General features: G+C 34.2%; 1 protein-coding gene and 1 pseudogene across 1 annotated transcript; both read right to left on the bottom strand.

Annotated features, from left to right (window-relative positions):
- Positions 1-213: 213 nt before the first annotated feature.
- LOC127561305 (olfactory receptor 10X1-like) lies at positions 214-3,743 on the bottom strand (annotated as a pseudogene).
- A 13,184-nt stretch (positions 3,744-16,927) lies between these two features.
- Positions 16,928-17,860, bottom strand: LOC127558732 (olfactory receptor 10X1-like). Its single transcript, XM_051992002.1, has one exon. The coding sequence runs from the start codon at positions 17,858-17,860 to the stop codon at positions 16,928-16,930; it is 933 nt and encodes a 310-aa protein (XP_051847962.1).
- Between the last annotated feature and the right edge of the window lie 1,141 nt (positions 17,861-19,001).

Genomic DNA, 19,001 nt, shown 5'->3' on the forward strand with positions numbered 1-19,001 from the left:
AAAAATCGGAACAGAAATGAGTGTCAATATAATGTAATTATTAAATAAAAAAACTTTAAAAAAAAAAAGTATGCTGGACACATTTAAGCAATTTCTAGGATCTTAGATACTATTATTCCCTTCCTAATCTTTGGGAAACATGAAAAAAATCAGATAATATTGCAAATGTCTCAGTGCTTCTGAGTGTTAATTGCAAATGGCAACTATTCAAGATCATTTGGTCAAGGCAGATTTCTTGCCCAGTACTCTCTTCAGAGAATTCATGTCCTTATTTCTCAGGGTAAAAATTATGGGGGTAAGAAAGGGTGTGACAATAGGATAAGGAATAGCTATGTGGATGACATCTCCCCCTTAAACTCTGGTTTTAAGTAGACAAGGGCAGTAAATCCATAGTGAATGATAACCAAGTAAGGTGGGAGGCACAGATGGAAAAGGTCTTTTTATTTCCCTCAGCTTTGGAAATCTTGAGTACCATAGAGAGAATAAACATATATATAAGAATGATGAATAGGAATATCACTAGCAAACCAGATACCGGAATAACTAAAACAGCAAGGTCTCTGATATCACTTTTTAGGCATGATAATTTGACCACTACTAGCATGTAGCAGCAGTACTGTTTGATGAGATTGGGGCCACAGAAGGATCCCCAAAAATCAACATTGTCTCTGTCAAAGAGATAAAGAAACCACCAATCAAAGCTAAAGCCACAAGCTGCCCACATGCTTTGTCGGTCATGAGTTTGGAGTAGTGGAGGGGGTGACATGTGGCCAGGAGCTGATCAAGGAGGCCCATCATTGTGAGGATGATACAGTTGGTGCCATCAAGTCGAAGGAAGACAAATATCTGGAGTCCACAGCCTGGGACATAAATACTTCTATTCTTGGTCAACAGGTTTACCAGCATTTTGGGGATTATGGCTGATGTGTAGCTGGTCTCAACGAAGGAAAAGCCATCAAGGAAGAGGTAAATGAGGATATGAAGAGTATGGTCCATCCAGGTGAGTGTCGTGATGACCAAGTTGCCAGTGAGGGTATTAAGATAGAGAAAGAAGAAGCAAACAAAGAAGGCATCCTGCTATTCTGGGAAGACTGAGGATCCAAGAAAGATGAATTTTTCTTTTTCTTTTTTTCTCATCTTCCCTTTTTTTTAATATTTTATTTTATTTTATAATAACTTTATATTGACAGAATCCATGCTAGGGTAATTTTTTTTTACAACATTATCCCTTGCACTCGCTTTTGTTCCGATTTTTCCCCTCCCTCCCTCCACCTCCTCCCCTAGATGGCAAGCCGTCCTATATATGTTAAATATGTTGCAGTATATCCTAGATACAATATATTTTTGCAGAACCGAGCAGTTCTCTTGTTGCACAGGGAGAATTGGATTCAGAAGGTAAAAACAACTCTGAAAGAAAAACAAAAATGCAAATAGTTCACATTCGTTTCCCAGTGTTCTTTCTTTGGGTGTAGCTGCTTCTGTCCATCATTTATCAATTGAAACTGAGTCTTTATCAAAGAAATCCACTTCCATCAGAATACATCTTCATACAATATCGTTGTCGAAGTGTAAAGTGATCTCCTGGTTCTGCTCATTTCACTTAGCATCAGTTCATGCAAGTCTCTCCAGGCCTCTCTGTATTCATCCTGCTGGTCATTTCTTACAGAACAATAATATTCCATAACATTCATATACCACAACTTACCCAGCCATTCTCCAATTGATGGGCATCCATTCAATTTCCAGTTTCTAGCCACTACAAACAGGGCTGCCACAAACATTTTAGCACATACAGGTCCCTTTCCCTTCTTTAGTATTTCTTTGGGATATAAGCCCAATAGAAACACTGCTGGATCAAAGGGTATGCACAATTTGATAACTTTTTGGGCATAATTCCAGATTGCTCTCCAGAATGGTTGGATTCGTTCACAGTTTCACCAACAATGCATCAGTGTCCCAGTTTTCCTGCATCCCCTCCAACATTCATCATTATTTTTTCCTGTCATCTTAGCCAATCTGACAGGTGTGTAGTGGTATCTCAGAGTTGTCTTAATTTGCAATTCTCTGATCAATAATGATTTGGAACACTCTTTCATATGAGTGGTAATAGTTTCAATTTCATCATCTGAAAATTGTCTGTTCATATCCTTTGACCATTTGTCAATTGGAGAATGGCTTGATTTCTTATAAATTTGATTCAGTTCTCTATATATTTTGGAAATGAGGCCTTTATCAGAACCTTTAACTGTGAAGATGTTTTCCCAGTTTGTTGCTTCCCTTTTAATCTTGTTTACATTAGTTTTGTTTGTACAAAGGCTTTTTAATTTGATATAATCAAAATTTTCTATTTTGTGATCAGTAATGGTCTCTAGTTCATCTTTGGTCACAAATTTCTTTCTTCTCCACAAGTCTGAGAGATAAACTATCCTATGTTCCTCCAATTTATTTATAATCTCGTTCTTTATGCCTAGGTCATGGAGCCATTTCGATCTTATTTTAATATATGGTGTTAAGTGTGGGTCCATGCCTAATTTCTGCCATACTAATTTCCAGTTATCCCAGCAGTTTTTATCGAATAACTTTATCCCAAAAGTTAGGATCTTTGGGTTTGTCAAACACTAGATAGCTATAGTTGATTATTCTGTCTTGTGAACCTAACCTTTTCCACTGATCAACTAATCTATTTCTTAGCCAATATCAAATGGTTTTGGTGACTGCTGCTTTATAATATAATTTTAGATCAGGTACAGCTAGGCCACCTTCATTTGATTTTTTTTTCATTAATTCCCTTGAGAGTCTCGACTTTTTATTGTTCCATATGAATTTTGTTGTTATTTTTTCTAGATCATTAAAATATTTTCTTGGAAGTCTGATTGGTATAGCACTAAATAAATAGATTAGTTTAGAGAGTATTGTCATCTTTATTATATTCGCTCGGCCTATCCAAGAGCACTTAAAATTTTTCCAATTATTTAAGTCTGACTTTATTTGTGTGGAAACTTTTTTGTAATTTTGTTCATATAATTCCTGACTTTCCTTTGGTAGATAGATTCCCAAATATTTTATGCTATCAACAGTTATTCTGAATGGAATTTCTCTTTGTATCTCTTGCTGTTGGATTTTGTTGGTGGTGTATAAAAATGCTGAGGATTTATGGGGATTTATTTTGTATCCAGCTACTTTGCTAAAATTGTGAATTATTTCTAATAGCTTTTTAGTAGAATCTCTGGGGTTCTCTAGGTATACCATCATATCATCTGCAAAGAAGGATGAATTTTTCTTTGAATGTCTGGTTGAACTTTATTGTCCTGAACTTTAGAAAGGAGAAAACATAGTTGGAATGTCTCATATATCATCACTACTCCATTAACTTATATTCCTATGAATGAAAATTGTGACAAACATAAATATTGAATTGGTAATGGTCACAGTTCATCATACCCAATGCCCATATTTATGTTTTTTTCCTTTTTGTTTTCAAAAGAGGAAAATAATACCCAGAAGAAATTATTTCCTCAATTCACACAGATAATAAGTGGGAGAGGCAGAATTTGAACCTAGGCCCTCAGACACAATCTAATGCATGTTCCAGGCATCAGGCACCATTTCTTTGTATTAAAACCATAGCATATGCAATCCTATGGTCATCATTTTGGATATGTTTTTCTAGGCAAATTGTGTTTTACTTAGGCAAAATTTCATACATTTAAGTGAATGTTAATTTTACCTGCTTGACATGGCATTATCAGGATTTAAATGAGAGAGAAAACATTCTGGAATTTGCTGGGGGAAAGACGAAAGCAAAATTTTGAATTCAATAGTTTCACTGTCACCATCAGTAATAATCATTATTTCACAGAGAAACAAATGATCCTGACCCAGGGTCTCATATATCTCAGGTACAGAATCAATATTCATTGAATGAGTCATTGATAGATTGATTGCAATCTGACATTCTCAATTTTCATTCTATTTTTTTAAATAATTATAACTTTTTATTGACAGAACCCGTGCCAGAGTAATTTTTTACAATATTATCCCTTGCACTTACTTCTGTTTCAATTTTTTTTTCTCCATCCTTCCACCCCCTCCCCCAGATGGCAAGCAGTCCTATGTTAAATATGTCACAGTATATCTAAAATACAATATATGTGTGCAGAACCAAACAGGTCTCTTGTTGCACAGGAAGAAATGGATTCAGAAGGTAAAAATAATCCGGGAAGAAAAACAAAAATGCAAACAGTTTACATTCATTTCCCAGTATTCTTTCTTTGGGTATAGCTGCTTCATTCTATTTTCTAAGAAAAATCTTACACCATGCCTTGAAGAAGGTCAAATATCTCAATATGAAAAACTAAAACCCCACATTGAAATGACATCTGTTTAGAAAAATGTAAGAAAAAAAGCAATGCACCATTTATGATGTGGAAAGATGGTAATAATAATAATAATAAGAAAAATAGAAAGGATCTCCCCAGAGTTTTTCAGTTGGATATTCATTAAAAAGGGTAGTTGATCATTGTTTAGTTATTAATTTATTAAGTTTACTGGGCCCATACTATACATAATACATTGTGGTTAGTGTTGTAGGTGATACAAAGAGATATTACCCATCCTGTAGGATTTATATCTTTGTGAGAATATTAGGACATACTCACAGATCACATATTTGTCATCCTTCTACCTGGAAAATTCTATTCTGCTTGGCAATAACTCCATATATTTAGTCCATCCCAGACTAAATTGATTCATTCCAGTTATTTCCACCTGCTGACCTACTCTCCTAACAATTTCCCCTGGTTTTCCACCTCTTAAAAACTATAATCAGGTCAACATAACCATTGCATTTGGAAAAGGGTTGTCAATGTACTGCTCTATTGTTCCATTCACCTTCTATGTGACTTCCTAGACCTTATTTATTATTCCCAATTCAGCACTCCTCTATGTAAGATCTTGTGTATTAGAATATAAGATCCGTGTGGACAAAGACTGTCTTGCTTTTCTATTTCGATCTCTAACACTTTGCACATCTGGCTCATGGATTTTTTTATTCATCCATTCAAGACAGAGAATAGAATAAATTTGTTATGAATTAATTTTTAAGTGTTGGAAGAGAGAGGGAGAAACCTAGTTTGTACAGTTAAGATCACTTGCCTTAGAATCATAATACTTGATGCTGTCTGGTCCTTGCTAATTATTATCTGCAAAGTATTAAATACATGACTGTATTATGCAGTCTTTGGGGGCTTCATATTTTCCTGCCTTTAAAATAAGAAAATAGTACTGAATGAATTCAAAAATGAAAGGGATCAGGGCAGCTAGGTGATGCAGTGGATAGCACACCAGCTCTGAATTCAACAGGACCTGAGTTCAAATCTGTCCTCAGATATTTAACACTTCCTAGCTATGTAACCCTGGACAAATCACTTAACCCCAATTGCCTCAGCAAAAATAATTAAAAATATGAAGAAAGCAGAAGAGGAAAAAATTTTGCAACAAGTATTTCTGATAGTTTTCATTTCTTAAATATATAGGAAACTGAGCCAAATTTATTATATATATATATATATATATATATATATATATTATACACACACACATATATATTAATGCCATTATCCAATTGATAAATGCTAAAAGGATATAAATAGGCAGTTAACAGACAAAGAAGTCAAAGTCAAAGCTATCTATAGTCACCTGAAAATATGTTCTAAATCACTGCTTAGAGAAATGTAAATTAAATCAACTATAAGCAAGCAACTCACACATATTGTCAAAGAAGACATAAAAAGGAAAATGTTAAATGCTAAAAGGGATGTGGGAAAATTGGGTCATTAATTCATTGTTGGAGAATTTGTAAGCTGATTCAACCATTCTACTAAGCAATTTGAAATTATTTGAGCTATAAAACTTTTTATACACATTGATCCAGCAATACCACTGCTGTCTATCCCAAAGATGTTGCTCAAAAAGTGAATGGGACCTATTTGTACAAAATATTTATAGCAACTCTTTGATATGATGAAGAATTGAAAATCAAAGGGATACACATCAATATGGAAATGACTAACCAAGTTATGGTATATGATAGGAATGGAATATTATTGTGTTATTAAAAAAAGATAAGTAGGATGATTTGAGAAAAACCTAGGAAAACTTTCATAAAGTCATGCATAGTGAAATGAACATAATAAGGAGACTGTTGTATAGTGTACAGCAATATTGTTTTATGAAGAATTGTGAACGACTTAGCTATTCTTAGTAATACAATGATTCAAGACAATCTGAGAGGACTTATGATAAAATATACTATCCACCTCTAGAGAAAAAACTGATATTGATTCAGTACATACTGAGACATGATATTTTTCACTTCTATTTTTTTCCTTTTATTTGATTTTTTTGTGCAAAACGATTACTATGGAAATATTTTACATAATTGCCCATGTGTAACCTATTTTGAATTGCTTATCATCTCGGGGATGGGAAGGGAGGCACAGGATTTCAAATTGAAAACTTTAAATAACAAGTGTTCAAATTTTTTTTAAAAAAATAAAAGTTGGTTATCAAAAGATGATTAATGTCACAATAAAAATATAAAAATAAAAACATATTTTAAAGTACACAGACACTCTGCTTAAAGACCTCCATTGAGGGTCTACCTTCTGAAGAAGACCATTCTGTTTTGAATAGATATAGTTGAAAGAAACATTTTCCCCTCTCTGACATCAAAATTAAATTAGTCACTTTACAATTTTCATATTGCTTCTAATTTTGCCTTCCAGGAACAAACAGACTCAAACTGAACTCTCTTAGTTAGTATAGCCAGTGAACATGAAAATGGTTATGACCATCACAAATCTCTTATGCAAGCTACACATCATGAATTTCTTCCATCAGTTTTTATTTGATATGATTTCATATTCAGCATCCTGCTTGCCCTACTTTGAGAACTGTCTAGCCTATCTTTATCCACATGTGACATTTGCAACTGAGCTGAGTATGCTAGAAATGGTTGGAAACATCATTGTTTGCAATTACCCTAAAAGGAGTCACAGTGAAAGACATTTCAAAACATTCAGGTCACTTTATGACTTTGACTAATTGACCTAAGCTTTCCAAACCTCAGTATCATCTTAGGTAAAATAAGGTTTTTTCTCTAGACGATAACATTTCCAGCTGTAGAATCCTATGCTTCATCATGGTCCCCTTTTAACTTCAGAGTGTCTCATGTCCAATAGAGGTTAAAGGCAAGGGTGATAAAAGTGTCTCTCAAACACCAGACATGCCATCCTCACTTTCAAGTGAATCGGATTAAGTGAAACAAGGCTGTGAGAGTCATCAGTTTAATTCTCTCCTCCAGAGTCAACTGGATCCAGTGGCAAGATATAAATTATAACATATTACATTATATTACATATATAAAATATTAATAATAAAATAATATATATTAAAATATAATATATTATAATATAAGATAGGCTTGTTAGATTCCAATATTCCTGTTAATATGAGCTCCTGACCCAGATTTGAGACTCTTCTTCTTGCACCTAAAAAGAAAAAGGACAAACCAAAAAATTAAACTCTTAGATCCATTTTTCATAGCCATGTAACCCATGGAAGAAGGGAAGGAGGTGGTCCTTTAGGATATCTCTCCTTATGATTGCTGTCATTGGTTATTACTAAAGAATAATAACTATCATTTATATAGTGCTTATCCTCACGGTCACTCCTCCCATTCCCCTTCAGGCTATCTCTCTAACCTCATTTCTGCCTTCTCATTCTCATTTCCAACTTAATTGATCAAAGACATTTATAGAATGTTTACTATGTATCAATACTAGTTTATTGTGCTTAAGTACAGAGAATACAAAGAAAGGCAAACTGTCTCTTTCCCCAATAAATTACAATTTAATGAAAGAACCATGATAGATAGATAGATGGGATAGGATGGGGTTCACTTCACATTTTTAGGTCTTACATCATATTAATAAACTAATCTTACAGCCAAGTTGGGCTAGCGTCCCCAAATGCTTGTTCCTCAGAGCTAATAGTCGGTCAGGTTGGAAAAAACTCAAGGAGCAAATTGTATTCAAGAAGAAAATGTGATCACCAGTGTTAAATACTATAAAGATCAAGGTATTGAGAAAAAGCCATTAAATACTAGAGGTATCACTGGTAGCTTTGGAGAGGCCATTTCAGTCTAATAGTTACTTGAATGGTCAGAGTTTTGGCTTGCTCCCCTACTTTCCTCCATATTTTTCATTGTCCTCATAAGATTAATACCTCCATCTTCTTTCCCAGAAGGAGTGAACTATTTTTTTCTGGGACAGACAAACTTGATATTTTATAGTATCTTACTTTTGTCAGCAGAATAGGCAACCAATATCTTCTTACAATTGAGTAGGAAGAATGTTTCATTTATTTATTTATTGGAATTTGGAAGTTATTCTTTGGATATAGCTTACACAATATTCCTATTATTTATGTACAAATTTTGAAATTTACATACTTTGACTATTGAGACCCAGTTCCTGATCTTATTAATTCTGTCAATTCCCTACAGGTTTCCCCCCCCCCCCCAATTAACAAGTATCTGTTTTTCTTTGACTCTCTACCTATCTCTACTGGGATAAAAAAAGAAAAAGAGTAGGTGGACAGCATACTAAATTCCCTGGATAGTGATTTTTTTTTTATCAGCATTCTTAAGTCTTTCAAAATTTTTCAACTTTCCAATCTTGTTTTGGTACAACTATTTTCATGGTTCTGTATGCTTCTTTCTGCATCAGTTCAAAATGAGATTCAATGGTTCTAGTTCCTCCTTATCCCTTCCTCACTTGTATAAAATTTTAATGTTACCATTCAATTTATATGACATAATAGTCCTCCCATCCATTCTTCTCTTTTTTTACTCCAAAATATTTTTAACTCTCTTTCCTTTGTCTTTTTAAAGCCTTACAACATGACAAAAGAACAACAATAACCTTATTGGCCCATCATCATATTGAAGCCCTCCATGTTCCCTGTTGACATCATAGTTTATAAAGAATGCTTCTATCATTCTCCCTTTCTCTTTGAATATAAACACTGCATCCATATAGAATATTTTCTACTTGCTTGCATTTGCCATTTTAATATTTCTTTTTACTCCTACATTTATATTTCAAAATTCCTACCACATTTTGGTCTTTCCACTAGGGATACTTGGATGCATTTTATTTTTTGTAAAGACCATTTTCTCCTCTTTAAGATTATATTCAGTTTTGCTTGATAAGTTATTTTTGGTTGTAAGCCTATATCTTTTGACTTTAAGAAAATCACATTCCATGCACTTTATTTTTATAATAGTAGCTCCTAAATCTTGTGTGATCCCAACTGTGGCTCCTGAGTACTTTTTTTTTTTTTTTTAGCTTTTTGCAATATTTTCTTATTTAACATGGAAGTTTTGGATTTTGGCTAAGATGTTCCTGGAAGTTTTCTTTTTGAGGTTCCTTACAGAAGGTAACTGGCAAATTCCTTTTATTTTATATATATATATATATATATATATATATATATATATATTAATTATAGCTTTTTATTTACAAGTAACATGCACATAATTTTACAGCATTGACAATTGCCAAGCCTTTTGTTCCAATTTTTCCCCTCCTTCCCCCCATCCCCTCCTCCAGATGGCAGGTTGACCAATACATGTTAAATATGTTAATATAAATTAAATACAATATAAGTATTCATGTCCAAATAGTTTGCTGTACAAAAAGAATTGGACTTTGAAATAGTGTACTATTAGCCTGTGAAGGAAATCAAAAATGCAGGCAGACAAAAATAGAGGGATTGGGAATTCTATGTAATGATTCATAGTCATCTCCCAGAGTTCTTTCGCTGGGTGTAGCTGGTTCGATTCATTACTGCTCTACTGGAACTGATTGGGTTCATCTTATTTGAAGTATATAATGATCTCCTGGTCCTGCTCATTTCATTCAGCATCAGTTCATGTAAGTCTCTCCAGACCTTTCTGCAATCATTCTGTTGGTCATTTCTTACAGAACAATAATATTCCATAAAATTCATATGTCACAATTTAATTAGCCATTCTCCAATTGATGGGCATCCACTCAGTTTCCAGTTTCTGGCCATTACAAAGAGGGCTGCCACAAACATTCTTATACATACAGGTCCCTTACCCTTCTTTAAATTCTCTTTGGGATATAAGCCCAATAGTAACACTGCTGGATCAAAGGGTATGCATAGTTTGATAACGTTTTGAGCATAGTTCCAAATTGCTCTCCAGAATGGCTGCATGTATTCACTATTCCACCAACAATATATCAGTGTCCCTGTTTTCCCACACCCCCTCCAACATTCCACATTATCTTTCCCTGTCATTCTCGCCAATCTGACAGGCATGTAGTGGTATCTTAGAGTTGTCTTAATCTGCATTACTCTGATTAATAATGATTTGGACATTTTTTCATATGGCTAGAAATACTTTCAATTTCTTTGTCTGAGAAGTGTCTTTTCATATACTTTGATTATTTATCAATTGGAGAATGGCTTGATTTCTTATAAATAAATACATTTAATTTATAAGAATTGGGGAAATGAGACCCCAAAGAGATACTAAAGAAGGGAAAGGGATCTGTATGTGCCAAAATGTTTGTGGCAGCCCTGTTTGTAGTGGCTAGAAACTGGAAAATGAATGGATGCCCATCAATTGGAGAATGGTTAAGTAAATTGTGGTATATTATTGTTTTATAAGGAATGACCAGCAGGATGAATACAGAGAGGACTGGTGAGACTTACATGAACTGATGCTAAGTGAAATGAGCAGAACCAGGAGATCATTATATACCTCAACAACAATACTGTTTGAGGATGTATTCTGATGGAAGTGGATCTCTTCGATAAAGAGAGCGAATTCAGTTCCAATTGATCAAGGATGGACAGAAGCAGCTACACCCAAAGAAAGAACACTGGTAAATGAATATAAACTGCTTGCATTTTTGTTTTTCTTCCCGGGTTATTTATACCTTCTGAATCCAATTCTCCCTGTGCAACAAGAAAACTGTTTGGTTCTACACACATATATTGTATCTAGGATATACTGTAACCTATTCAACATGTAAAGGACTGCTTGCCATCAGGGGAGGGGGTGAAGGGAGGGAGGGGAAAAATCGGAACAGAAGTGAGTGCAAGAAATAATGCTGTAAAAAATTACCCTGGCATGGGTTCTATCAATAAAAAGTTATTAAAAAAAAAAGGAAATGAGGCCTTTATCAGAATCTTTGACTGTAAAAATGTTTTTCCAGTTTATTGCTTCCCTTCTAATCTTGTCTGCATTAGTTTTGTTTGTACAAAAACTTTTCAATTTTATATAATCAATTTTTTCTATTTTGTGAACAATAATGATCTCTAGTTCTTCTTTGGTCATAAATCCTTTCCTCTTCCACAGGTCTGAGAGGTAAACTATCCTATACTCTTCTAATTTATTTATAATTTCATTCTTTATGTGTAGGCCCTGAACCCATTTTGACCTTATCTTGGTGTATAGTGTTAAGTATGGGTCAATGCCTAGTTTCTGCCATACTAATTTCCAATTTTCCCAGTAATTTTTGTCAAATAGTGAGTTTTTATCCCCAAAACTGGGATCTTTGGGTTTTTCAAACACTAGGTTATGAAATTTATTGGCTGTTTTGTCCTTTGAACCTAACCTATTCCACTGATTAACTAGTCTATTTCTTAGCCAATACCAAATGGTTTTGGTAACCATTGCTTTATAATATAATTTTAGATCTGGCACAGCTAGGCCACCTTTATTTGTTTTTTTGATTTTTCATTAGTTCCCTTGAAATTCTTGACCTTTCGTTTTTCCATATGAACTTTGTTGTTATTTTTTCTAGGTTATTAAAATAGTTTTTTTGGGAGTTTGACTGTTATAGCACTAAATAAATAGATTAGTTTAAGTAGTAATGTCCTCTTTATTATATTTGCTCTCCCTGTCCAAGAACAGGTAATATTTTTCCAGTTGGTTAGATCAGACTTAATTTGTGTGGAAAGCGTTTTGTAGTTTTGCTCATAAAGTTTCTGATTTTCCCTTGGCAGATAGATTCCTAAATATTTTATACTATCAGTAGTTACTTTAAATGGAATTTCTTTTTGTAACTCTAACTGTTGGATTTTGTTAGTGATATATAAGAATGCTGATGACTTATGTGGGTTTATTTTTTATCCTGCAACTTTGTTAAATGTGTGGATTATTTCTAATAACTTTTTGGTAGAATCTCTGGGGTTCTCTAAGTATACCATCATATCATCAGCAAAGAGTGATAATTTGGTTTCCTCATTGCCTACTCTATACTCTAATTCCTTTCATCTCTTTCTCAACTCTTATTGCCATTTCTAGTACAATATTGAACAACAGTGATTATAGTGGGCAACCTTGTTTCACTCCTGATCTTATTGGGAATGATTGCAATTTGTCCCCATTACATATGATCCTTACTGATGGTTTTAAATAGATGCTACTGCAAATCCATTGGTCATGGTTTTTAAAAATTATTCTAACATTATTATTTTTTTTTAATTTTGACTTTCAAATACTCCCCCTCTTTTCAAATCCTACCCACTGAAAAAGCAAACAGTGTGATACTCATAACATATGTGAAATAATGGGAAAAAATATTTCCCTATTAGCCATGCTACACAAAGAGATAGAGACAACAGGAGACAAAGAGAGGGAGATAGAGAAACAAGGAAGGGAGGAAGGAATAAAGGAAGGAAGAAAAGAAGAAAAGAAGGAAGGAAGGAAGGAAGGAAGGAAGGAAGGAAGGAAGGAAGGAAGGAAGGAAGGAAGGAAGGAATATGTGAACTTTTTCTCTGCTCCAATGAAATGGGGAGTGCATGAAAACTTCAAAGGAAGTTTGGTTTTGGAGGTTTCTGGTCATATATTTCTTAAATGAAAAACATCTTTTGCAACTTATCAGATAATCATGGGAAGAAAAAGGAATATAGAAGTCTTGAAGTCATGAATGAAAGGGAATTTAAAGAAGAACTGAGATCATGGATGAGAGGGAATTTGTTAACAGTAGAAGAGAAGTGTCATAGGGGATAGAAGGAAAAGTTGGGATGTTAAGTAGATCTTGCAGGGAATATACTTTTCACACAAATGTGAGTTCAAGATTGGGATGATTCACACTCAGAAGTCATGTAAAAAATGAGATTTTTGCATAGGCAGATTAGACCTAAACTAAGGTGAAAGTTCACCAGAGACCCTGAGAGACCCAGGGGAAGAGTTCTGAAATCTAGTGGATTAGAGGTAGTTGGAGAGTAGGACTATGGTGATAAGGAAATGACCAATAAGTGAATAAAAATATTGTTTCATTTTTTTTATTTCATACTGGTTTAATTTGAATGTTTGCATTTTTCTAATGTTTAATTATTGGCACAATATGAACAAATGAATCATTTATTAAATGTGTACTGTGTCTAGCACAGAGCACATATAAATAAGAGTCCTGCTTCTCAAGGAGCTCTTTTTCTAAGCAAAAGTGACAATATATCAAGGGTGCTTCAGTTCCAGTGCAAATGACAAAACCCAGAACTCTTTATGATCTACAGAGTGCATCAGAATATCAAATTGTAATGACCAATTATAATCAAAACGTCATAACAGCAGGGTAGAGTGGAAGGCTCAGTAAACAAATACTTTATCAAAAGAATTGTAATTAATAACTTTTTTCTTATACAAAGGTTATAAGGCAGTATGAGAAGAGATTCATCAATTTTGAAAGGAAAGTGGGTCTGAGATATATTGCATTTGTGTGGAAATTTGGGAACTGGCAAATGAAGGGTTTTCTTGTCCAATTGAAAGGGAAGAGAGCATATATAGCAAGTTTGGAAAAGGATACTAATCCACAATACTAGTTCTTCTAGGCCTTTCTTTGCCCAATAAAATGTGGTCAGCAGGAAGATAGCAGTAAGGAGGAAAAGGGATTCCTACTTTATAAATAAGTAAAGTCGTACATATTGCATGGGAACATTTTTATTAATTTATTTTATTTTTTCTTTTCTGAAATAGGAATAAAATAACAGAATTTGTAGATGACTGAACCTAAATAATTGAGTCCATTTTGTTACAATTAAATGTATTGAAATTAGTTTCTGAAACATCTGGCTAAGGTCCAAGGAAACAACTGAGTGGCCAGTTTAGGTCTCAAAAGGAGAATCAAGCACATGTCTAATGGCCTGCAAGAAAACCCTCACTTTTTCTTTTACTTTTTTGTTCCACAAGGTCGACTTGGTGGTTGTGATTTAAGTATCCCAGGAATTGGATTGCATTACTTTGGAAAGGAAGTAGCTAGGTGATAGAAAGCTAGGTCTGGAGTCAGGAAAGCCTGAGTTCAATCTAGCTTCAGACATTTAAGCAACTTGCCTAGCTCAGTTTCCTCAACTATAAATGATGATTAAAAAAAAGATTAAAAAAATATACCTTGATGTTGTGAGAATAAAATGAGACAGCTGCAAAGGTTTACAAAATTTGGCAAAGATCTATCTAAATGCAACTTATTAAAATTATTATCATTGCCATAAAGTACTGATATTTAGCCCTGGCTCAGACCTAGGGCTCTATCAGGTCTATTATTTCCTTCAATACCCAGACCCCACAGAATAAACAGATATAGAATAATTTGCCTCTGAAGTAACAGAATTAGGATTCCAAACCTCACCCTCAATTTCAAATCCAAACTTCTTTCAATTTCCATCACATTGCCTCTCCTCCAACTTGAGACAGCTGCCAAAAAACAAACAAACAACACACACAAAAGGGATTGTATGAGCTAAAAGGTATAAGTAGATGGTGCCTCAGAATCAGAAACTGAGTGTAGCTACTCCTCTCTGTGATAGGCTTGTGACCAAGTTCCAGAGTATAGGGACTAAATTGCTTACTGAGCAATTTGGTATTAACAATAAAAACAACAACAAAAAGAAAACATAGAAACATCTTGGAAATCTGGAAACCAAAGTGGAAGCCAAAAAAAAAGAATTCTCATTGACATGAAGAAGGCCTGATCTGTTATGGAGTGGGAGTCCAATAAGAAAGAACAAATGAAAAAATCAAAAAGCAACTCGTATAACTAATACTGGGAAATTAATATTATCGGACTTTATGGGACACTAGAGCTTTCACTTTCACTTATATGGCATGAAATATTATTTAATTTAGTAACAGTGTCTAAATTTCAGTTCAAGTTGACACTTATTAGAAAGCAAATCATTCATTATCTGTGGATCTTTTACTCTTCCCCTGGGTTGGGCTTACTCTAGGCTAATGTCCTTGAAGCTTAGGTTCAGTATTGGAACAAAATGAGACATTTGTAGGTCATTCATCAGTTCACAAAAAGAGATTTAATTAACCATTGGCAGAGTTTATTCAGCAAGAGTAGACATTGAGAATACTTTTGAGAGATCTCAGTCAAGTTAACTTCTTAAAATGAGTTGTCCATCTTTGCCCATCAATCAACAGAAAGTTGAGGTTCTTCATAGATGGTCTGTAATAACGCATTGAAGAATTGATGCCAATCCAAGGGTCCTCAAACTATGGCCCGTGGGCCAGATGCAGCAGCTACGGATGATTATCCATATTATTAATTTTATTTATTAATTTTATTTAATATTTAAATCTATTTATTTATTTATTTATGTATTTTATTTAAATAAATTTTATTTATTTATTTATTAAGTTTATTTAAAGGTCCACAAAACAAAGATTTTGTTTTTACTATGGTCAGGCCCTCCAACAGTCTGAGGGACAGTGAACTGGTCCCCTATTTAAAAAGTTTGAGGACTCCTGGAAGCCTTTAGTACTCTGAATCAAACAACTCTAGAGGATGGTTTTGATATCTTTTAAGAAAAACAAACAAACAAACAAACAAACAAAAAAAAACTTAGTCCAACTTGAACAGGGAAAGGGGAGGAGCTATTGCTCTTATACAATTACTCTTTTTGAGAGGGATATTGGCACCAATTTGGTAAATCTTAAAGTGCTATTAAAATTAGTCATTCATTCTTTATTAATGAAACTTTATTTTATCATATGACCAGACCTTCATTAAGGTCTTTAATAAAAAAAGAGTCTTTAAATGAATATACACACATTGATAAAAACATACTAGAGTCATACTATCCTGATTCAGAGGTAATTATTGATTACCTTAATGAGACTAATTCAGGAAAGCTGCTGTTCTTCTCTCCTCTTATGTTATAAGCTGATAATGCCTAGAAATCCTACCACAAAAATCACTGATTTAATTAAATATGCTCTCTTTGTGAATTGTTTTACAATACAAACACTTCAGAAAAGAGTCAAACATAAATCACCAATAAATTAGTATGACTAGGTTTGCTAGAACTGGGGGTTGGGGCTGATGGCATAACATCAAAGGTGTAGTTCTAAAAGAAAGTGGACATCTAAATAGGAGATGACACTGTGTTCCAAAGGAGGCTTGAACTATTTCACAATTGAATTGAAGATTTGCTCTGCGTAACTTTCTCATTCTCAACCTCACTCTTAATATCTTCAAAAACTGATCTGCCACATCACAGTGACTACTTTGGGTTTTTTTTTGTTTTTTTTTTTCCCTGCATATCACCTCTACTCATCCTGCCAATTCCACATTCTAAATGCCCACAGGTGACTGGAATCATTCTCCATTGCCTGGATGTATATCTCTACCAATAGCCAATAGGAGGTAGAGGTTTCTCTTTAGGGAGAAATGGCTACAAAAATAGGAAAACCTCCTTTACATATGCTGGGTACATTTATGCAATTCCTACCATCTCATTTTTAGGGAAAAGGAAAAATTCAGGCAATAAGAAAATGACTCAGTGATTCTGAATGTTTGTTGCAAATAGTAGCTACTCAAAATCATTTGGTTAAGGCAACTTTCTTGTCTAGTACTCTCTTCAGAGAATTCTTCATGTCCTTGTTTCTCAGGGTGAAAATGATAGGGCTGAGAAAGGGTGTGACAACAGTGTAGGGGATAGTTATCAGGACATCATCTCCCTCTTGTGCCTCTGGCTTTAAGTAAACTATGGCAGCAAATCCAAAGTGAATGATGACCACAGTAAGGTGAGAGGCACAAGTAGAGAAAGCCTTTTTTCTCCCCTCAACTGAGGGGATCTTGAGTACTGTAGAGAGAATGAATACATATGTAAGAATGATAAATAGGAATGTCCCCAGCAAACCAGACTCTGAAATAACTGTGACAATAATTTCTTTGATGTAACTATTTAGGCAGGACAATTTGGTCACTGCTCGCATGTGGCAGAAGAATTGTTTGATAAGATTGGGGCCACAGAAGGATCCCCAAAATATCAATGTTGTCTCTGTCGAGGAAATAAAGAATCCACCAATCCAAGCTAAAGCCACAAGTTGCCCACATGCTTTGTTGGTCATGAGTGTGGGGTAGCGCAGGGGATGACAGATGGCCAGGAACCGATCAAAGCCCATCACTGTAAGGATAATACAGTTGGTACCACCAAGTCCAAGGAAGAAAAACATTTGGAGGGCACATCCTGGGATAGAAATGCTTCTATTCTTGGCCAACAGGTCTATCAGCATTTTGGGGATTATGGTTAATGTATAGCAGGTTTCAGAAAAGGAAAGGGCAGCAAGAAAGAGGTACATGGGAATATGGAGGGCATGGTCCACCCACGTGAGGGCCATGATGACCAAGTTGCCAGTGAGGGTAAGAAGGTAGACAAAGAAGAAGCAAACAAATAGGACAATTTGCCATTCTAGGTAAGCTGAGAATCCAAGGAAGATGAATTCTTCTAGGAATGTCTGATTGATCCTCATTGTTCTGAATTTTAGAAAATTGAAAAATATGCTCAGTAAGTTTCATATATCACTAACTCTCCATTAATTACATTTTCATACATCATACATAAATCTTGAATTGATTGAAGAGGTCATTTACCTTCTTTTTTTTTTTCAAAAGACAAAATAATACCCAGAAGAACTTATCTCCTCAATTCATATATATAGAGGCAGGATTTGAAATTGGGTCCTCTGCCACAGTCTAATACTCTTTTAATGCTACCAAAGAATGTTTCTTTGTATTTCGAACATACTATATACAATTCTGTAATCATTACATTGGATGTGTTTTTCTGGACAAATCATCTTTTGCTTAGGCAAAATTTCATGCCCTTAGATGAAGGTGAATTTTATTCTTTTGGCAGGAATTGATAGAGTTTAAATAAGAAAGAAAGTATTCTGGATTTTCTGGGGGACAGAAGAAAGCAAAATTTTGAACTCAGTACTAACTACAAAACTCCCTTTTCACTTATACCATTAACAAGGATCATTATTTCAAAGAGAGCACATAATCTTGACCCAGTGTCTAATGTATTTCAGATACTGAATCAATATTGGTTGAATAAATCCTTGGTGAGTTGAATGGGAAGTAATATTCTTAATTTCCATTCTACATTCTAAGAATAATCTTGGAAAATGACTTAGTGCACACATATATTGTATTTAGGATACACTGTGACATATTTAACTTTTATAGGACTGCTTGCTATCTGGGGGAGGGGTTGAAGGGAGGGAGGAGAAAAGTCAGAACAGAAGTGAGTGCAAGGGATAATGTTGTAAAAAAAAAATTACCCAGGCATGGGCTCTTGTCAATAAAAAGTTATAATAAAAAAAGAAAAAAGGAAGAAAAGAAAATGACTTGGAAAAGTCATGACAATATAAAAAATTATGAATTCAGATTGAAATGACATCCATTTAGAAAGATAAAAGTAAAAAAAAAATAATCAATGTCCCATTTATTATGAGGAAAAAAGGAGATAGAAAGAAGAACTATAGAAAGGATCTCTCTAGATTTTTTTAGTTGGATATTCATTAAATGTGGTGCTTGATCTTTTGTTCAGTCATTAATTTATGACATTTAGTTAGCACCTCCTATACACAAAATACTGTGGTAAGAGTT

The sequence above is a fragment of the Antechinus flavipes genome, chromosome 4 (genome assembly GCF_016432865.1).
Source record: "Antechinus flavipes isolate AdamAnt ecotype Samford, QLD, Australia chromosome 4, AdamAnt_v2, whole genome shotgun sequence".
In the NCBI taxonomy this organism is placed as follows: Eukaryota; Metazoa; Chordata; class Mammalia; order Dasyuromorphia; family Dasyuridae; genus Antechinus; species Antechinus flavipes.

What these genes read in the sequence shown, in the direction of transcription:
- LOC127558732 (XM_051992002.1), bottom strand. Translation starts at nt 17,860, where the DNA reads ATGAGGATCAATCAGACATTCCTAGAAGAATTCATCTTCCTTGGATTC.